The 22,923-nt window shown below is 39.7% G+C and overlaps 1 protein-coding gene across 3 annotated transcripts in view; it reads left to right on the forward strand.

The window, feature by feature from the left end:
• LOC122550791 (relaxin receptor 2-like) overlaps positions 1–22,923 on the forward strand; it is a 158,833-nt gene that overhangs the window by 115,990 nt on the left and 19,920 nt on the right. Inside the window, exons 15-17 of one of the 3 annotated variants that reach the window (XM_043692054.1) lie at positions 4,768–4,997; positions 9,527–9,937; positions 20,854–21,072. In XM_043692054.1, the coding sequence (XP_043547989.1) occupies positions 4,768–4,997; positions 9,527–9,937; positions 20,854–21,072 (860 nt within the window). Of the gene's footprint in view, positions 1–4,767; positions 4,998–9,526; positions 9,938–11,201; positions 11,328–20,853; positions 21,073–22,923 lie in introns of those variants that run through there. The other 2 variants (XM_043692056.1, XM_043692055.1) reach the window with 2 other exon arrangements.

Genomic DNA, 22,923 nt, shown 5'->3' on the forward strand with positions numbered 1-22,923 from the left:
GTGTCGGGATTGGGTTGGATGAGAGAGCATGAGGAAGATGTGGCAGGCAATAGTGATAGTGATAGAGCATAAGCCTTGATGAGAGGTGGATGCAGTAGCAGAGATAGAGTAAATGACATATATCAAGGAGAAGATGGTGGCATTTAGGCTAGTGGAGTGGAGAAGGCCAATATCCTCCTTCCTGTATTGGTGTGTATTCCTCCTGATGGCTGATTCTGCTCTGAGCTGGGTGACAACCTTATACTAGATTGGCATGATCTCGTGTCATGGTCTCCAGTCCTGGTCCTGGAGGAAGAGGAGGTCCTATCCCAGTTTCAGTCTGTCCAGCAGGGCTTCCAAGTACTTGCCCACACACTGAGGTGCTGACTTGCCCCGGTTTGCATTGTAAAAATCAGTGGTTAGCACTGCTGCCTCACAGCGTCAGGGACCCGGGTTCAATTCCCGCCTCGGGCAACTGTCTGTGTGGAGTTTGTGCATTCTCCCTGTGTCTGCGTGGGTTTCTTCCGGGTGCTCCGGTTTCCTCCCACAGTCCAAAGATGTGCAGGTTATGTGAATTGGCCATGCTAAATTGCCCATAGTGTTAGGTGTAGGGGAATGGGTGTAGGTGGGTTGTTCTTCGGAGGGTCGGTGTGGACTTGTTGGGCCGAAAGGCCTGTTTCCATACTGTAGGGAATCTAATCTAATCTAAAAATAATGAGAACTGGGCCAGGTAGCACCAGACTGACAGCACTAGGGTGCTCAAAGGACTTTTAAAGATGGCAAGGGTGCGAAGGATACTAGTGAATAATAGAATATCTACTGAGTGGTGGGTTGTTGTAGGAACGACGCATGGTAAAATGGGCAGAAATCAAATGAGAGATGCCATAGAGGTATAGTAGATAATTAATGTGGCAAGTTTGCTAAGATTAGGTAAGTGAACTTGCTCGACCTCACAGTAACAAACCCTTAAAGAAATCCAACACAACTCGGACTTAGACAAAAAAGTTAAGATTCAGCTTATAGCTGATCTTCACCTTAAATTCATTTAACTATCTTTGACACTTATCCCTTTGCATCCTATCAAACAAAAAATTGCTGATTTAAGTCAAAATACAGGGGTAGGTTATCCCTACATCCCCTGTCCATGCTGTAAGGTCTTACTCACAAACTGCAACCATGAAAGCACACTCAAGGCAGGAAGATCTACAGTTCAGGAGGAAATTACTGCAGTTGCTGGAATCTGTACCGAAAATAACAAATGCTGGAGCTCTCAATGGGTCAGACAGCATCCATGGAGAGACAGTAAGCTAATGTTTTGAGTCTACACTGTATATGACTCTTCATCAGAGCTGAAGTGAAGTGTGAAAGGGACATTATTTATGCTTTAGTTTGGGAGGCGGGGAGTGGGGGCAGTGTTGGGTGCAAGTGGAGAAATGACGTTGATATTCAGATTAAGTGATCAGAATGTGAGAATAGCAGAACAGTGATGTGTCTCCTTTCAGACTTGAAAGGACAGACAGTCCCATTGGGATGGGGGGAGAGGAGAGAGGGCATGATAACAGAATTTAACAAGCTAAAAGAAAAAGAAGAAATGGTTCAGAATTCGGAAGTGTTGAACTCAGTATGAAGTCCAGAAGGCTGTAAAGTGCCTAGTCTGAAGATGAGACATTGTTCCTCCAGTGTGGGCTATGATTCACTGGAACAGTGAGGACAGACATGTGGGCGTGCGAGCAGGACCCTGTGTGAAAATGACCGGCTACGGGAAGGTTGGGGTCCTGTTTGCGCACAGACCAGAGATGTTCTGCAAAGTGGTCACCCAACCTGCATTTGGTTTCTCCAATGTAGAGTAGGCCACATTAGATGCAGCAAATACAATACACAAAACTGGAGGAGGTACAGGTGAAATGCTGCTTCAGCTGGAAAGACTGTTTAGGCCCTTGGATGTTAAGCAGGGAGGAGGTAAAGGGGCAGGTGTTGCACCTTCTGTGGTTACATGGGAAGGTACCATGGGGAGGGAGTTGTTGATGTTGGAGTGGACTAAGGTGTCCTGGAGGGAACGATCCCTGCAAAATGCAGACGGGGGACTGAGAGGAAGATGTATTTGCTGATGTGTTCTGCTGGAGTTGTCTGAAATGGCAGAGAATGATCCTTTGAATGCGGAGGCTATTGGGATGAAAAGTGAGGACAAGGGGAACCCAATCACACTGTTGTAAATGATGGGAAGGGGCAAAAATGGAAGCACAGATGATAGGTCGGATGCAGTTGAGGGCTCTGTCAACCACAGTGGGTGGGAAGCCACAGTCATGGAAGAAGTAAGCCACGTCAGCAACGCTGTTTGGTAAGGTGGCATCGGCCGAACAGAAATGATGTTGGTGAAGGAATTGGGAGAGTGGAATGGAGTCCTTGCAGGGCATGGGGTGTGATGAGCTGTAGTGAAGGTAGCTATGGGAATCAGTGGCTTTGTCGTGGATGACAGTGGACAGTTTATTCCCCGAAATGGAGACAGAGAGGTCAAGGAAAGGAAAGAAGTGTTGGAAATGGATGATAGTTGGATGGAGGAAGATATAGAGGGGTGGAAATTGAAGGAAAAATAAACAAACTTTTCAAAGTCCTGGTGGGAGGATGAAGCAGCACTGATGTACTGAGAAAAGAGTTGTGGAAGGGGGCCAGTGTAAGACTGGAACAAGGATTGTTCCACATACCCCATAATGAGCCACGCATAACTGGGATCAAGGCAGGTGCCCAAAGCCACTCCTTTGACTTGGCAGAAGTGAGATGAATTAAAGGAGAAATTGTTCAGTGAGAGAACAAATTCAGCCAAGCAAAGGAGAGTGGTGTTGGATGGGAATTGTTCAGACCTCTGGTTGGGGAAGAAGCCAAGAGTTCTCAGACCATCCTGGTGGGAAATGGAGGTAAAGAGGGATTGGACATCCATTGTGAACAGGAAGCTATTAGGTCCAAAGAACTGGAAATTGTCAATATGGTGGAGGGCATCAGAGCAATCGCGGATGTAAGTGAGCATGGTCCGGACAAGTGGAGAGAGGATGAGGTCAAGGTAGGAGAAATTGAGTTCAGTGGGGCAGGAACAATGGGCCTACGAGGGCAGTCTGGTTTGTGGACTTTGGGAAAGAGGTATTAGCATTTGTTGTTTTCAGATCTACAGTTCAACTGTGAGCGTTATCTGATACGTGGAATCTAATAATTTCTCGTCTTAAAAAGAGATAAAAGAACCCCAAAAATCTAATTAACATTTTTATTTATCTGAGTACTACAGTGTCATTACATGCACTATTATGCAGGTCACAATATGTTACACAGTACATACTAGTAGCTTTATGGATCCCTGTAAATGCCTTTCAGACTCTCACCCATGTCAATCAACTAGTTCCTTGTATTTCATCAATTTGTTCATTTCAGTGATGCCATCATGTTGTGCTTGCTTGTTATTGGGATTTCCGTTGTAAAAATGAGCAGTGGTGATAGAACCAGAAGTTAGGAATTTCCTTTCAAATTCTCCAATTGGCCTATATAACTTCAGTGGAAGGTTGTCAGAAATCCTGCACATACCCATCTATCTAGGGCTTCCACGTGTCTTTCATGAACTTTACAGTGGTTTTGTTGGGACCAACCCTGAAGAGAATTCCTTCCAAGAATAATTAAATTCATGGAAATTCTGCCATCTATTCTTTACCAGCTTTGGGTAATATAATCTGTGTTACTAGACTAGTTTCAGTTAAACTGCCTTACTTCTAAAACACCTGATAACACTTATTTTTGGTCAGTGCAGTGTTTTTGTCTAGCCTTTTGTAAACATTGCTTTCTTTGTGTCCCTAAGGACCATGTGTTATTTTATACTAACAATGAAATACTAATGCATTCAATGCTAAGAGGCATTCAAAAGAATGTGCTTTGAATTCCCCTGGCCCATACATTCAAATCTAACTAACTGAATATAACATGCCATTATTCCCATCTGCCTCATAGAATCATACAGTACAGTTGGAAGCCATTGCACATTATGCTTGTTCTTGGGGCACAATGTGCAATGGCTTCTTTGTAGTTTCTTACCTGAGTCAGGAGGCCTAGGTTCAAGACCCATCTGCTACAGAAGTGTGTAGTTAAATCTCTGAACAGGTTGGTTAGAAAACATCTGTAATAGCTCTTTGAAACAGCAACCAATTTAGCCTTATTCCCCTGTTCATTTTCTGTGTTCATGCAAATATTTCCTTTTCAAGTTCATATCCAGATTGCTACCCAATTTCTGAGTCATTGGCACAATTCTATCCATTCAGTAGCTAAGTCTGCTAACTCCTTTACAAATTTGGAACTTGTCAATGCCCATCAAAAATCTGCTCATGTTTCTCCCAACAAAAAAGGATTCTTCTGCAAAACTGCATCCAGAATTTTTTTTCCCAATGCCAGTGAAGTGATTTTCCACTGTTTAGAAGTCATTATTACTTTTGCATCATGATTGGCTATGAAAGTTTGACCCCTACTATTGAAATGACTGTATAGTTTCAATTCATTAATTTTCTTTCAGGTTAAAAACTAAGCGTATATTTTAAAGAAGGTAAACCAGATAGTGACAATTTAGTTGATTCTTTTCATCCCAACAAGAGTGAATAAAAAAGTTGAAACTATGTAGACTTTCAAAAGCCTCCATAGAAATTTTAATACCACTCCATGAACAAATTGTACAAGACCTTTTCTGACAGGACTTGCACCAATGCAGCAACTAATAGTGGACATACTTGTAATTAATGTGTTTTGTGTTATTTCATTTCACAGATACTTCAACAAATTCCAGTATTGTGCTTATTCTCCTCATGTACGCAGTTGTAAACCAAATACAGATGGCATTTCATCCTTTGAAGACCTACTAGCAAACATCATCCTTAGAGTATTTGTTTGGGTCATAGCTTGTGTTACTTGTTTTGGAAACCTTTTCGTCATTTTCATGAGATCACGTATTAGAGCTGAAAATAAGCTTCATGCTACGTCTATAAAAATTTTATGCTGTAAGTATCTTTTTTTAATTTTAAAAACTTACAAAAATTACAGCCAGTAAAGCTTATCTTTTGCAAGTCTTTTGTATTGTCCAGCCATTCATCAGTCAGTAACGCTTGGCCTGAAATTCTATGTTCTGGATTAGTCGTGCTGGAAGAGCACAGCAGTTCAGGCAGCATCCAAGGAGCAGCGAAATCGACGTTTCGGGCAAAAGCCCTTCTGAAATTTTATGGGTTATTCAGGCACATTTCTGTCACATTGCCAATTGAGCTGTGGTGGAAACGGTTGAAAATAATTAGTATTAATGTGGCTTTATAAAATGTTCACCCTTACAAGGGCATCTAATCAAGATAAGGTTAATGTATGGCTGGCAAGAGGGACCTTCTCCATTGAGAGTTCCTACATTCTTCGCCTTGAGGTAACTTTAAAAGGTGACAGTCCAAATGCAAGGAGGAATACCAGCTAGTTGAATAGGCTAAGTGAACATCATCATAGGTGTTCTGGCAAAAACATTGGTGGGGGTCAATGAGAAATTAAATTTTATTTTTGGATAATTCCACTTTCAATTTGGTGAAGACTAATAAGCCTTAATTCATCAATAACCTAAGGATGAATCTATTTCAGAATTACCATAGGCAAATTTTTACAATCTCCCACTGGCAGGTTTGTGTGGGGGGACAGAGGTCAGCGATGGTAGGGTGGCTCTGTAAAATTCTTGTCACAGTCCTACCCTGTCTGCACTTTTACTTGGAACACATGAGATGTGGGCAGTTCACTTGTCCTAACCTCACTTCAAGCCTTTATAGTTGCTTTTCACCTTGTCTCAACTTTGAGATGGTAATCCTAGGTTTGACTTTCAAGGTTGATTATTCACCAATACACTCATTCTACCTGAACTTCATTCCCTCTCTCCCCACTATCACCCCTTCCTGACCTTCTATGGGATTCATTCTCCCCGCTCAACATTTAACTGGATCTGGGTTTCAAGACGTAGATTCTGAGGATGCGTTGTAGTCCTGTTGTTAGCTATTGCTGTTGCTGGTGCTTCTAGGAAAAATAGCCACTCGCAAATCAGATTGTTTGCAACCATCTAAGGCAGGACTTATTACTCAGTGTTGGGGTGCAAAATTTCTATCTCCAGCCATTTAATACTTCTTGGAGAGGGGCAGAGCAGCAAGTCCCATCATCTGAGAAATTATGTTCCTTATGCTTATATAAATCAATATTAGCAATGTGATATGTAAAAGCAATATTTACCCCTTCCTCCTTGGGTGACGCCAGGACCGCTCAACAGAGCTCATTAAAGCCTTGGTCTAAATAAGGAAAAAAATTGTTGAATTCCAGAAGTGAGGTGAGAAGGATGCTTTTGACTTCATGGCAGCATTTGACTGAATGTGGCATCAAGAAACTGTAGTAACATGAAAGTCAATGAGAAGCAGAGGCAAAAGTTCTACACTATGTAGCTCGAAGGAAAATATTAAAGATTGTTGGAGGCCAATCAAATCAGCCACAGGACAGTACTGCAAGCATTCCTCGGTGGGGTGTTACAGGCCCAAATATTTTCGGCTGCTTCATTAGTCCCGCAATTTACATCAGAATTTCAGAGTGGAATTATTCGCTGATGTGTGTGACAGTGTCAGTTCCATTTCAGACAATGAAGCAGTACATTCCCAAACATCAAGGCCTGGAACTATTCAAGCTTGGGCTGCTACTTATCAACTAACATTTGTGCTACACAAATGTCAAGTAATTATCATGTCCAACAAGATAGAATCTAATCATCTCCTCTTGACATTCAATGGTATGGCAATCATTGAATCCTAAAAGTTTTATGGGGATCATCATTGACCAGAAACTTAATTGGACCAGCCATGTAAAGACTGTGGCTATAAAAGCAAGCCTGGGCATATTGTGGTGAGTAAATAATTCCTGACTTCGCAAAGCCTGCCTATTGCCTGAAAAGCACAAGTCAGGAGTGTGACAGAATAGTTGACGTTCCCTGAGTGCAACTTCAACAACAGTTGAGAAGCTCAAAACCATTCAGGTCAAAGAAGCTGCTAGATTGACTCCCTTTTTTAAGTATTCATTTACTTAACCATCAGTATGCAGTGCAGGAACTTACCAACTCCTTTGATAGCACTTTCCAACCTGACAACCACACACCATCCTGACTTGGAACAAAACAATGTTCCTTCACTGTCAGAGGATTAAAATCATGGAACTTCCTAATTGCAGTATGAGTACACCCACACCACATGGACTGCAATAGTGCAAGAACTCGGCTCACCATCACCTTCTCAAAAAGACAGTTAATGTTGAGCAACAAATGCTGGCTTGAACAGCAACATCCAAATTCCATGTGAGAATGAATTTTAAGATACCCAGAAAAGCCAAGAACTGCTGTGTATGGGAACAAGAGCACGTGTAAGTACCCTTCTGAACCACATTCCACCCTGACTTGGAAGTATATCTTCACTACTTTGGTGTGAACATGATTTAGAGATGCCGGTGTTGGACTGGGGTGTACAAAGTTAAAAATCACACAACACCAGATTATAGTCCAACAGGTTTAATTGGAAGCACACTAGCTTTCGGAGCGCCGCTCCTTCATCAGGTGATAGTAGAGGACACAATCCTAAGGCACAGAATTTATAGCAAAAATTTACAGTGTGATGTAACTGAAATTACACATTGAAAAATACCTTAAAGACTCAACAGACAATCAAGGTATTTTTCAATGTATAATTTCAGTTACATCACACTGTAAATTTTTGTTATGAATTCTGTGCCTTAGAATTGTGTCCTCCACTATCACCTGATGAAGGAGCGGCCCTCCGAAAGCTAGTGTGCTTCCAATTAAACCTGTTGGACTATAACATGGTGTTGTGTGATTTTTAACTTGGTGTGAACAGGTTGACAACTGGATGTCCACTATGTTTTTACCTACTTTGCACAAATTGAATTTCTCATCATCACCTTGTAAAGGACAATTAGGGATGGACAATCCATGCAGATGTTTTTACAAAGTCATCAAGAATCAAGCTTGTTCCCTGAAATTAGATGGAAAAATGTGAGAAAATATACTTTTTTTCTCAAAGAAATAAGGAAAAACATTATGATTAATATTTACTAATAAAAATATCAAATTATATATTTTGCAATGAGCAAATACTGACAGTATCATCCATTAATAGCATCAAAAACTACAGCCAACATCTTTCAAAATAACTTTGTCAATGTAAATGTTGAGAAATCATTTAACTTACGCATGGAGTGGGCACCTTTTGTAAAGAAGATTTGGCAGAACAAATCTGGGAATACCCCCTCCCATATCATTACCAAGGAAGTGATTAGCTTTCACTGATAGCAAATGCAAGCACTTCATTCCTCTATTCCTCTAGATAAACCTGGTAAATCTTGGTAGTTTTACATTTTCAGAGTGGAATTACCCAGCATCAAAAGTTGCCAACATTTTTTTCTGGATAGTGGAAAAAGACAATTTGTGAATGTTTTTATCTTTCATTCATTAGAACAATTCACAAGAAATACCAATGTAAAGGGGCATTTTTTTATATAATGTCTGAGAACAGAGGACTGATTGATTGGCAAAAGTAGAGACATTACCACGGGGAATGCATCAGTTAAATAATGATTGATAGTTAGCTGCCAGTCAAGTTTAAATTTAAACAAGGAAGGTTGACTCAATTGGTAAAAGTATTGCCTTGAGAAATTAATCACAGAATGGCTATTACCTGTTTGGTTAAGCTGAAACAGGCAGAAAATGTTATATGCTCTTTCTGTCTGCATAAATAGGGCATAATTCATTAATATATGTGGCTTCTAGTATGTGTTAAGTGCAACCCACTGTGTGAACATGACTGACAATCTCAAATTTGTTGTTCGAGTAATTCTTAGTACATTTGGAATTATGTGGGAAATGTCCAATCACGGAATCATATCTAATATTGGACACTGTAGTTTGCAATCAAAAGCTGGTTGGGTACAGTCAGTACATTTCTGGTTGTGAACAGCCGAAGGCACATGGCCAATTTTTGGTATGTAGTGAGCATCGCACATGCATTGAAATTTATGCACCACATTTCTTGTTTCTGATATGAGCAGAATGTATTTTTGGCTTGATGGCAGCATCCTGTTCATGGTGAACATCATTCATCTTGCTACTGCATAACGCACTTGTTGCTCAAACATTTGGATACTTTACACCACCCTCTTTCCCCCACCCTTCCAAACCCCCCTGAACACCTCCCCCCCCCTCCCCCACAGGATAATCCGAGCTAGACTTGCCATTTTCTAGGACCAAAACTGATGACTTTAGGTCCATTCCTGATTTTGCACAATACCTAGTGAGAATTTTTTGTTCTGCATTTTGTGCTCAAAGAACAGTTGTTCCAGAGTGCAAGACATAGATAGCCAACCCAACAAGCATAATTCCTTTCACCAAAGTTTGTATCTAATTATATTGCTGCAAATTACAAATATTTTATATTTGAAACATGTATGTCCCTTTTTTATATAAAAGGTGCCGATTGTCTGATGGGAGTGTATCTATTCTTTGTTGGAATTTTTGATGTCAAATATCGTGGGGAGTACAACAGACATGCACAACTATGGATGGAAAGTATCCAGTGTCGAATGATAGGATTTCTAGCAATGCTTTCTACTGAGGTCTCTGTTCTCTTATTGACTTATCTGAGTCTGGAGAAGTATATTGTCATTGTTTTCCCATTCAGTAATATCAAACCAGGAAAGCACCAGACTTTGATAGTACACATTACAATTTGGCTTATTGGATTTACTATTGCTTTAATTCCACTCTGGAATGAAGATACATTTGGGAATTACTATGGAAGAAATGGAGTTTGTTTTCCTCTTCATGTAGACCAAGTTGAAAAGGATGCTGCAAAAGGCTATTCTATTGGAATATTCCTTGGTATGTATTTATATATTTTTAAATTATTATACTCTGTTCAGAACTGTAGAAATATTACAACAGCCGAAATTTGAAAAAACACAAGCAAAGATTCACAAACACAGATACAGTTTCACCTGACAAATCCATCATTGGGAAAGCACACTATTTTTCATGTTAAATAATAAGGAAAAGGAAAATTTCCCAAAAAATAACATCTTACACCTACAGAGCAACTTTAGAGCTAACTTTGCTATACTAAGGGTATGCTGCAGTGTCAAAGGTGTCATTACTGAGAAACATGCTCTGTCTACCTTTTCAGGGATAATTTATTGTGACACTATTAGAAGACGAGTATGGAAGTTCTTGAGGTTTCAATTTGTCTCTTAAGTCATAAGGTTTAGCTCAGTTGGCTGGATTGTTGATTTACAGAGCAGTGTGATGCCAACAACATGGATTCAAATCCCATGACTGGTTTAAGGTTACCATGAAGGGCTCGCCTTCTCAACTTCTTTCCTTGCCTGAGGTCTGGTGGCCCTCAGGTTAAATAACCACAAGTCACTTCTCTCTAATGATAGAGCAGCCCCTCTGGTCTTAAAAGACTATGGTGACACAATAACAAAGTCATACCACGGAAACCGATAATCTAGTTGTTGGTCTCAGTTATGCTTGTAAGATCTTGATGTACACAAATTGGCTTTTGGTACTTGTCTACAGTGTATTTTGAGGTCTCTCCAAGAAGTGTGGTGGAGGCTCATACAATTACATCATTTAAAAGGTTGGGTATATGAATAGGAAGGCAAAAGGGTTTGGAAGGACATGGGCCGGGTGTTGGCAGGTGGGACTAGATTGGGTTGGGATATCTGTTTGGCATGGACGGGTTGGACCGAAGGGTCTGTTTCTATACTGTACATCTCTTTGACTCTATGACTAAGTGAAAGAAGCTATATAAATTCAAGGGTATTTCCTTAGCACAAAAACAATTGAGCCTTAAGGTATTCAATTGAAAATTCCCTCCTAACCATCTTAGAAGAGATTAAAGAAACACGAATAAATAACCTTGCATTAAGTAGTACTATTTCTGATGAAAGCAATAAAACATGCAGATTGTTAAAATTTTATTAGAAATTTGTTTTTCAGTGTAAAAATGGTGCTTTGACTATTGCAAAAATCTAACTTTCTTACCAAAATGCATTTCAAACAATATAATTGTTGGTGCTTAACATTTCTGCATTTTTCTACAAAGAGACATAGATTTAAAAATGATTGGCATTTTGTCCTGTAGGAGACAACTTCATCACTTCATGAAGCTGAAAGGAATACAACTGCTACAAAAAAGGAAGAACTGCAGATGTTGTAAACCCGAAACACAAACAGAAATTGCTGGAAAAGCTCAGCAAGTCTGGCAGCATCTGTTACGAGAAATCAGAGTTAATGTTTCAGGTCGAGTGACCCTTCCTCAAAATTAAAACAATAATGTCTTTCCCAAAAAGCTCTATCACCCACAATGCTGTTATGAAGTAAACAAATAAACAAAAAACTGTATGAGAAGAGACAGCTGACTGGTTGGCAATTGCATTCTGATTGGTAAAGGCATTGTCACAAAGAATGCACTAGTTAGATGATGACTAACCATTTTCTGCCAAACTTTGTTTAAATTGAAAATAGGCATATTGACTCTGATTGATTAAGGCTTAGTTCTGAGGAATTGATCCTGTTTTGGTCAGTTGAAACAGACTGAGTACGTATACGTGTTCTTTCTGTCTGCAAAGAACAGGGCTTTGTGTACTTATTTGTGTATTTTCAGCATGCCAAGTGTGCCCCACTGAAAGCACAATTTACAAGCTTAATTGGCTGTCAATATAACACATGGTACACTCTGCATTATAAAGCCAATCTTGTCCAATCACAGTATTGCATCTAATTTTGGACACCGCATTTAGGGTTTTGCAAGCATGGGCAGGTTGGTATTGGTCTGTACCTAGCCTGTAAGTGGCAAACAATTCATGGTATTATCGCATAGTAGCAGTAAGAAACACTGTGAAATCTGCCTGCAGTTGTGCCTACCATAGGTTTACTTTCACTGGGAAATATATGCACGGAATTCCTACATTTCCATGTGAAGTATATTCACCTTATTTACAACCTTATAAATAGGGCATGAGTCATTGAATTATTATACAATCTTGATTTTGAAATAGGATGCATGGAAGCCGCCTTGTGAGATATTGGCTACCCTGATCAGATAATTTCTCACTGTATATCATGCAAACACGAGTGGGCCTATGGCTGCCATGTTTAGGCCTAGAAACTGCCCCGTCTACTCCAGATTATCTTCAAAGAATAAGGTATCTCATAACTTTAAGCAACAGATGAAGCTAGTTGTTAAACATTAATATTATATAGTGGCAACACAAGTAGTGTTTGCCACTCAAAGGATGCTACCATCAAGCCAAAAAGATTTGATTTGTTTGATTTGATTGATTACTGTGACATGTACCAAGATACAGTGAAAAGTATTGTTTTGCATGCTAACCAGACAAATCATACCTTACATAAGTACATCAAGATAATAAAACAGAATGTAGCTTTAGAGAAGGTGCAAAGAAGGATCAACTCTAATATAGAAGGATCAACTCTAATCATAAGACTGAAAAGCAGGGAAGAAGCTATTCTTAAATCTGTTGATATCTGTTTTCAAACTTTTGTACCTTCTGCCCACTGGAAGAGGATGGAAGACAGAGAATATAACTGGAGTGGGAGGGGTCTTTGATTATGTTGGCTACTTTCCCAAGACAGCAGCAAGTGTAGATGTTTTGCCTGTCACAAAAATGAGTAATGTCATAAATGAATTTCAGTATCTATATGATGCTAGATATGAACCCCCAAATCCTAAACACTGGAACAGAAAATCAAACATCATGTCCCATTAGAGTCCACAGCATGCATGGTACTGACCATACTCAGCCATTTTGTGTTTGCAAAACTTTAAGCAGTGTCCAACATTAGGTATAATTTTGTGATTGACTACATTTATTAAATAATTCTGAGTGCGCTGACAACAATTTAATATTATCAATCAGGCTCTCAATGTGACATATTTGCACATACTACAAGCTACATATATTATTACAGAGAGTTCTTATATCTGCAGGTAAAAACAACATTTCCAACTGAGCCTGTCTCACTGAACAAAATAGGCAATATCCATTTTCTGCTTCATTCTTCAGAGCAATTTCTTGACTAATCAGCACCAACATGTGGTTTACATTGAATAAAGGGAAAGTGAGGTCTGCAGATGCTGGAGATCAGAGCTGAAAATGTGTTGCTGGAAAAGCGCAGCAGGTCAGGCAGCATCCAGGGAACAGGAGAATCGACGTTTCGGGCATAAGCCCTTCTTCAGGAATCTGAAGAAGGGCTTATGCCCAAAACGTCGATTCTCCTGTTCCCTGGATGCTGCCTGACCTGCTGCGCTTTTCCAGCAACACATTTTCAGCTTACATTGAATAAAGCTTGGCAGTCATCATCGAACTGGTGCATTTCCCATAGCAATACCTCTACCAATTAGACTCCATTTGCCCACAACCTAACTGTCTGTTCTCATACAATATGAACGTTGTTCCCCTTTACATTAATTTTTTTGTGAATATCCTAATAAGTTCAGGACAAAAGGCTTCAGTGAAATGAGTACTTTTTTCAGCAATACTCTCAAATTCTGTACTGCTAGATGATAATCTCTGAATTACCACCTTAGCCACATGCAAATTGGTATAAAGTAAATAAGATTAGATAATTAGGTGGTTCAAAGACAAGTTTTGAACTGTATTTTGGACACTGGCACCAGAACTGGGAGGGTGGAAAATGAGAAACTGCATAATAGCAAGTTGAGATGATCTAATAATGAGAAAGTTAATGTGTACTTATGCATGAAAATTGGCCTGTTGATCAGTACTGTTGAAAAATGGGACATCTTTGTCACGATACCATGAAGCTCCTCACTGTTGATGTCATGTAATTTTCCCTACTTTCTCACTAATTCTCACATTGTCCGGTGTCTGGGAAGATGCTACCCAAAGGTTTTGCATCATTTTGTATGCATGTAGTATTTAAATCAAAATGGATGAATTGTTGACAAGAAAAGAAATAAACTGAAATTCATTATAGAGACGTGGTTGCAGGGTGACCAAAACCGGAACCTGAGCCTTAAAGGGTATTTTACATTTTGAAAAGATAGGAAATGAGGAAAATGTAGTTGGGTAGCCCTGTTTATTAAAGAGATCATTAGTACAGTAGTTAGCGTTGTCTCTCGGTTACAAGAGCAAGATGCAGGATCAATTTTAGTAACGAGTTTTGAGAAGATTTGAGCTCAGGTTGAGGTTCTGGATGTAGGTTTGCTCGCTGAGCTGGAAGGTTCATTCCAGACATTTTGTCACCCTACTAGGTAACATCTTCAGTGGGCCTCAGGCAAAGCACTGTACATGATTCCTGCTTTCTATTTATATGTTTGGATTTCTTTGGGTTGGTGTTGTCATTTCCCATGGTGATATCATTTCCTGTTCTTTTTCTCAGGGGGTAGTAGATAGGGTCTAACTCGATGTGTTTGTTGATAGAGTTCCAGTTGGAATGCCATGTTTCTAGGAATTCTCATGCGTGTCTCTGTTTGGCTTGTCCTAAGATGGGTGTGTTGTCCCAGTCGAAGTGGTGTCCTTCCTTATCTGTATGTAAGGATACTAGTGAGAGAGGGTCTTATCGTTTTGTGGCTAGTTGGTGTTCCAGTATCCTGGTGGCTAGTTTTCTGCCTGTTCGTCCAATGGAGAGTGACAAAACATCTGGAAATGAACCTTCCAGCTCAGTAAGCAAACCTACATCCAGAATTTTAATAGTGTTAAGAAACAGGGAAGATAACATCACTTTTGGGAGTTATTTATAGGTTAAGTCACAACACTCCCGGAGGACCATAGCACTGCTCTTTCATTGGACAGCTGTAGCTGGTGGTGAGTTTAACATGAGGGTCAGGTTAGGTTTAAGGCTGAGAAGCTGGACGTTCATGAGGCCATAACTGGTATGGTAATTTAACCCATGCTGTTGGCATCATGCTGTATCACAAATCAGTATTCAGACAACTGAGCTAACTGACCCCATTGTTTGTAGCTTATCGGTTCCCTAATACTCATTACATTGTAGGACAGAATTTACATAAATAAATAAATTGGACATCTAAGAAAGAACAAAAACAAAAAAAATTGCAGCACAGCAACTGGCCCTTTGGCCCTCCAAGCTTATGCCAATCCAGATCCTCTATCTAAACCTTTGGCCTATTTTCTACAAATCTGTATTCCTCTACTCTCTGCCCATTCATGTATCTTAAATGACGCTATCGTGTTCGCCTCAACCACCTCCACTAGTAACGCATTTGAGGTACCCACCACCCTCTGCATAAAGAACTTACCATGAATATCTCCCTTAAATTTCACCCTTCTTATCTTGAACTAGTGATTCCTAGTAATTGAGTCCCCCATTCTGGGAAAAAGCTTCTTGCTATCCACCCTGTCTATACCTCTCATGATTTCATAGACCTCAATCAAGTTCCCACTCAACCTTTGTCTTTCTAATTAAAATAATCCTAATCTACTCAACCTCTTTTCATAGCTTGAAATACCCTATATAGACAACAAGCAAAACTAATGTTATTTACTGCATTATTTACTGCAAGAACTGCAACAAACATTACATTGGACAAACAGGCAGAAAGCTAGCCACCATCCTTATATACGGATGAGGAAGGACACCACTTGACTGGGCCAACACATCCATCCTAGGATAAGCCAAACAGGGACATGCATGAGAATTCCTAGAATCATGGCATTCCAACCGGAATTCTATCAACAAACACTTTGACTTGGATCCCATTTACCACCCCCTGAGAAAAAGAACAGGGAATTACATCACCATAGGAAACAATGTCACCACAGGAATGACATCACCGACCCTAGAAAACTCAAACATATAAATAGAAAGTGGGCTACACCACCAAGTGGTTCATTCAGAGGCTCACTGAAGATGTTATCTAGTATGGTGATGAAACGTCTGAAAATGAACCTCCCAGCTCAGTGAGCGAACCCACATCCAGATCTATCCCTAACCTCAACGTCCGTCATGTCCCTCTACTTGTTGAATACTGACGCACAGTACTCATAAGAATCTCACCCATTTTCTCTGACTCCACACATAACTTTCCTCCTTTGTCATTGAGTGGGCCAACCCTTTCTCTAACCCTTGCCCTCTTGCTCCTTATATACAAATAAAAGGCTTTGGGATTTTCCTTAACTCAGTTTGCTAAAGATATTTCATGACCCCTATTAGCCCTCTTATTCCTCATTTCACATTGGTCCTACTTTCCTGATATTCTTCCAAAGTTTTGTCTTTTTTCAGTCACCTAGACGTTATGTATGCTTTCTTTTTCCTCTTAGCTAGTCTCACAATTTCACCTATCGTCCATGGTTCCCTAATCTTGCCATTTCTATCCCCATTTGCATTGGGACATATCTGTCCTGCACTGTAATCAAACTCTCTTTAAAAGACCCTCACATATCAAATGTGGATTTACCCTCAAACAGCTGCTCCCACTCCATATTCCTCAGCTCCTGCCAAATTTTGCTGTAATTGGCCTTCCTCCAATTTAGCACTCTTCCTCTGGGACCACTCCTCTTTCTCCATGAGTATTCCAAAACGCATGCAATTGTGATCACTTCTCCCAAAGTAATCCCCTACTGAAACTTCAACCACCTAGCTGGTCTCATTCCCCAACACCAGGTCCAGTATGGCGCCTTTCCAAGTTAGACTATTTACATACTGCTCTATAAAACTCTCCTGGATGCTCCTTACAAATTCTACTCCATGTAGACCTCTAACACTAAGTGAATCCCAGTCAATGTTGCCAAAAATTAAAATCTCCTTTCACCACCATCCTGTTGCTCCTACAACTTTCCATAATCTGTTTACACATTTGTACCCTGTTGGGAGGCCTGTAGTACAGCCCCAACATTATTACTGCACCATTCCTATTTCTGAGCTCTGTCTATAGTGCTCACTGCTCAAGTCCTCCATAGCCCCCCCCCCCCCCCCCCCCTTCAGCACAACTGTGATATCCTCTCTGACCAGTAATGCAATTCTTCCACCCCTTTTACCTCCCTCTCTATCCCATGTGAAGCATCTATATCCTGGGATATTAAGTTGCCAATCTTGCCCTTCCCTCAACCAAATCTCAGTAATAGCAATAACATCATACTCTCAGGTAATAATCCAAGCCCTAAGTTCATCTGCCTTACCTTCTACACTTCTCACATTAAAACAAATGCCCCTCAGACCACCTGTCCTTTCTGTTCATCATCTGCTCCCTGCCTACTCTTCCCCTTAGTCACGCTAACTTCATTATTCTAGTTATTTACAGGCTTTAGTTACTACCTCTTTACTGTCCACAAACCTCCTCATTTAATTCCCATCCCCCTGGCAAATTAGTTTAAGCCCTCCCCAACAGCATTAGCAAAAGCACCCTCTAGAACATTGGTTCTAGTCCGGCCAAGGTGTAGACCATCCAATTTGTAATAGTCCCACTCCCCAGAACTAGTCCCAATATCCCAAAAATCTGAACCCCTTCATCCTGCACCATCTCTCAAACCATTCATTCATCCTGCCTATTATTTCATTTTTACGTGAGTAGCACTTGGCACTGGTTGCAATCCTGAGATTACTACGTCTGAGGTCCTACTTTTTAACTTGTCTCCTAATTCCCTAAATTCTGCTTGTAGGACCTCATTCCAATTATTACCTATATCATTAGTGCCCATATGCACCATGACACCTGGCTGTTCACCCTCCCCCTTCAGAATGTCCTGCAGTCAATCTAAGACATCCCTGACCGGTGCCCCTTGGGAGGCAATATACCATTTGAGAGTCTCATTTTCGACCACAGAACTGCCTATCTACTCCCCTGATAATTGAATCCCCAATGACTATAGTCCTCACACTCTTTTTCCCACACTTCTGTACAGCAGAGCCAACCATGGTGCCATTAACCTGACTACTGCTGCCTTTCCCTGGTGAGCCATCTATAAGTTACTATGATAATCATGGATGATATTTAATCTCCACATAGGTTAAATGAAATAGATTGCAAATGTAGCCTAGAAAATGGGTGAATAAAATGTATTCAGGACAATTTCTGAGCAGTACTTTCTACAGCTAAACAAGGAGCAGGCTACTCTAGATCTGGGAATGATCAATGACTTAAGATTAATCAATACTGTCATGATACAATTGCCTCTAGGCAACAGCAATCGCAACACAATAGAATATCATATTCAGTTTGAAAGGGAACAAGTGTGGGCTGAAGGCTAATGTTTTGAAACCTGAATAAAAGTAAGGTTATGAAGACTAAAGTAGCTAAACTGGCAACCTAGGTTAAATAGTAGGACAATAGAGATACAGTGGTAAATCTTTATAGAGATACATAAACAGCTCTCAGCAAAGAATTACCCCTGTGAGAAAAAAAGACTCTTTGAGAGGGATGCATCAACCATGGCTGAATAAAGAAGGTAAGGATAATATCAAATTGAAAGAAAAATGTACAAACCTGCAAACATTAGTGGTAACTCATGAAAATTGTTCAGGTTTTGAAGAATGACTAATAGAAAGGATAGTATATGAGCACAAGTTAGATAGTAATATACAAAACATATAGTAAACGTTTCCACAGATATTTAAATAAGAAAATAACAATTGGTCAGAGTCAACACAACTTTGTGAAAGGAAGATCATATTTAACTAATGTGTTAGTTTGCAGAGAAGTAACAGGTAAGCTGGACGAAAGGAAACTTGTAGGTGTGCTGCACTCAGTTTCCAAAAGGCATTTGAGAAATTGCCCCTCAAAGATTACTACACAAGATAAGAGCAATTACATAGAGGGATAACATATCAGCTTGAATAAATGATTGATTAACTAACATGAAGCAAAGTAGCAATAAATGGATCTTTTTCAGATTAGCAAACTAATGAGTGAAATGCCGCAGGAATTAGTGCTGGGGCCTCAACTATTTACAATCTATAGCAGTGACTTGAAAGAAGGAACTGAACTTACATTGATCAAATTTGCTAATGACACAAAGATAGGTATGAAATTTAATGGTTAAGAGAAGGTTGCAAAGGGATAGACAATAGTTAAGTTATGGGGAGATGATGATCTGCTGGTATTATCATAAAACTATTAATCCAGAGACCCAGGTAATGTTCTGGTGACCTGAGTTCAGATCCCTATTCACACAGAGATTTCATGTCATGTCATATGCTCAGGAAAACACTTGTGTTTTTGAAATGTGGATCAGTAGAACTAGAGTGGAGGGAGTGCTCCCTGAAGGAGTGCACATGGACAGGTGTCAGCAAATGCAGCCAAGATAGCTTAGGAGAGTCTAATGATGACCATTGCTGACTGTTGGAAAACCCCAGCTGGCTTACCGATGTCCTTTAGGAAAGGAAACCACCGGCCTTACCTAGTCTGGCTGACATGTGACTCCAGAACCACAGCAATGTGATTGACTCTTATCTGCCCTCTGGGCAATCAGGGTTGTGTAATAAATGCTCATATCCTGTGAATGAATTAAACAAAAAGTGAGTGGATAAAAATTTAGATGATTTGGAATACAATGTGTGAAAATATGAATTGGTCCAGCTTGGCAGGAAAAAATAGAAAAACACCTTTCTGTTTATGAAGAATGAGATTGCACAATGTGTTGGTACAGAAATAACGGGGGTGTGCTGGTACATGAATCACAAAAATTTAAGTATGCAAATGTAGCAAGCAGTTAAGAAGATATAATTGCATTAGAAGTAGTTCTGGGAAGGGTCAATCAATTCATTCCTGTGATGAAGAACTCATATTATGAAGAAAGGTTGAACAAGTTGGGCCTATATCCATTAGAGTTTAGAAGAATTAGAGATCTTATTGAAATGTGAAATCCAAAGGCAACTGGATTTGGTGCATGATAACCACGATAAACAATTATCATACTGCAAGGTACCATGAACAGCAATAAGACAGATGGTTAAATAAAGCTGGGTGGTCGAGGTTAGAATATGACCAAGACAACAAAGTATCTCTACTTTTACTTGATTAATGTCATTAGATCTTTTACATTCACCTGATATGGGAGATGTATTATGTCTTAATATCTCATCTGTAAGACAAGGGCTAAAAATAAGTTTCTAAATGTTAACAGAAAAAACAACATTGCATAACAGCATAATTAAATTAATTACTTTTGATTAAATGTTGTGACTTTTAATCATTTTTTCTATTTAAAGACCTTAGCACTTTCTAAAAGCCAATTTATAGTTTTGTCCTAACCTGTGATTTTGTAAACTGACTTTGAATTTTGTGAGCTGAGCACATGAAATTCCTAGAAAGCTTAACAATACCATACAGTGACTATTGCTGATGGCTATAGAATCAACAGGGAATTCCAACCCAATTAAGGCAGCAGTGAGAAGGTCAATGATGGGCTTATCACTCAAAGGCCAATTGATTCTCATCTCAGTATTACTGGGGTGGTACCAACAGCAATGGAAATGAAACCAGCAGTGGCTTCTCTGTTACTTTGAGATGAGGTCCCTCCTGATTGTGAACTTATGGTTCATGCAAGTTTCCCCTTGCAGCACAAGTTCCCCATAGAGGGGGATGAACAGGAACCACAAATGATCAACTAGATGAAAATATACTGTAGTGCTACATGTAATAGCAACAATAGAAAGGGGTCAGACATAGATCAGTTCCTTGTGTTTTGAATGCATAGCAACCAACAGATGGGAGAAAGATAAAATAGATATAATCATCAATATTTCTTTAGATATCAACTTATGAAACATTCCTTTTTCTTTTCTGATAGGTTTGAACCTGATTGCCTTCATCATTATTGTCTTCTCTTATTCAAGCATGTTTTATTCCATTCACAAAAGTGGAATCCGGACACCTGAAATGAAAAGTCACATTCGAAGTGAAGTTGCAGTGGCTTACAGATTTTTCTTCATAGTGCTTTCTGATGCCCTTTGTTGGATTCCAATTTTTCTCTTAAAAGTCCTTTCATTGATTAAGGTGGAGATTCCAGGTATCTAATGCTGTTGTTGCTGCTTTCCTTTAAAAAAATACAATATTTTGTTATATAAGAAGATAGGTTGTGTTTTCTTGATAACATGTAATTTTCTACATTTGCCTGCTGGTATTTCTGTTTAGTGGTCAGTTTAGTGGTCTATCTGCACACACTAAATTCTGTCAAGGTTTAATGTTTCAGGTTTTTAACATTGAACATGAAGCAATATATTATATTTCAAAGGGGCTAAAAAAGAAAAGTATTGAGACTAGATTAGTGAAAATGAAGCCAAAAGTAAAAAGAGCCAAACAAGAGGAAGGGCAAAAGGACAACCAGTATCAAAGCATTTCTTAAAACTTATTATTTTGAAAAATGCTTACTTTACAGATACATGGATAATAAATAGGAATAATGTCGCAACTGATATTTAATGAAGTATATTATTATGACATTGTTTTTTTCAGAACAGCGTGCGGCAAATGAAAATTTACAAAATCAGCTTGTTTATCTTGATTATCAAACTATGTAAAGATTACCTGAAATTGTTAAGATTTAACACCACAGTAAACAATTAGCCATTAATGGACTAAAACACCAGCTAAAACAATTTTGGGAAAAACCCTAGCATTTCTAATATTCAACCTCTCATATAGCTGTGCTACATGTTATATTTAAAACATGGTTTAATACCAGTGATTGTTATCAATCAATAAGCTTTGTCAAAGTCATGCACAGCAGGAACAGGATAATGAATATTTACATGATACCATTGCTGTGGAAAGATTAGAAGAAACAATGTGCTCTATGTAGATGGGTAAAAACAAGGACTGCAGATGCTGGAAACCAGAGTCTAGATTAGAGTGGTGCTGGAAAAGCACAGCAGGTCAGGCAGCATCTGAGGAGCAGGAAAATCGATATTCGGGCAAAAGCCCTTCACAGAAATAGAGGCAGGGTGCCTGCAGAGTGGAGAGATAAATGAGAGGGGGTGGGGATGGGGAGGAAGTAGCATAGAGTACAATAGGCGAATGCGGTGGGGATGGAAGTGATAGGTCAGAGAGGAGGGTGGAGTGGATAGGTGGAAAGGAAGATAGGCAGGTAGGACAGGTCATGGGGACAGTGCAGAGCTGGAAGGTTGGAACTGGGGTGAGGTGGGGAAGGGGAAATGAGGAGTCTGATTCAGGACATGGTTGAAGAGCTTCAGGGCAGAGGAGATGTCCGGGGGGTTGCAGTGAGAGAGACTCACTGAGATTCTTGTAGAGAGAGGAGGAAAACTTCTTCAAGGCAGGTATCCTTGCAAGAGGATTCGCAGTAGGGTTAAAATCAACTAGGTAAAAACGAGGACTGCAGATGCTGGAAACCAGAGTCTAGATTAGAGTGGTGCTGGAAAAACACAGCAGGTCAGGCAGCATCCGAGGAGCAGGAAAATCGACGTTTCGGACAAAAGCCCTTCATCAGGAATAGAGGCAGGGTGCTCCATGTAGAGTCTATTCTAGTCTGCTCATCCATTTTATCAGACTGTGTGCAACTCTTGAGCTGAGTTTCTAATCCAAATCTTCTCAACAGTACCAAACTTGTAGCTTCATAATATCCCCACTTACCCTTGCTTTACTTCACCCGCTGCTGAAAATCTCATCTATGCCTTCTTCATTAATTTCTCATCTTGACTATTAGCTTTCACCTTCAATATTGTAAACCAGCTCAAATAACATTCTGCTGCCTGTATCCTATCTTGAGCCAGATCCTATTGTTCTATTTCAGAAGGTCAATTGCTGAAGAATAGAACCAGAGCCAATCTTTAAAAACTTTGTATTTATTTAGAGTCATAGAGTTTACAGCACGGAAACAGACCCTTCAGTCCAACTACAAATA

The sequence above is a fragment of the Chiloscyllium plagiosum genome, chromosome 6 (assembly GCF_004010195.1).
Source record: "Chiloscyllium plagiosum isolate BGI_BamShark_2017 chromosome 6, ASM401019v2, whole genome shotgun sequence".
Taxonomy (NCBI): Eukaryota; Metazoa; Chordata; class Chondrichthyes; order Orectolobiformes; family Hemiscylliidae; genus Chiloscyllium; species Chiloscyllium plagiosum.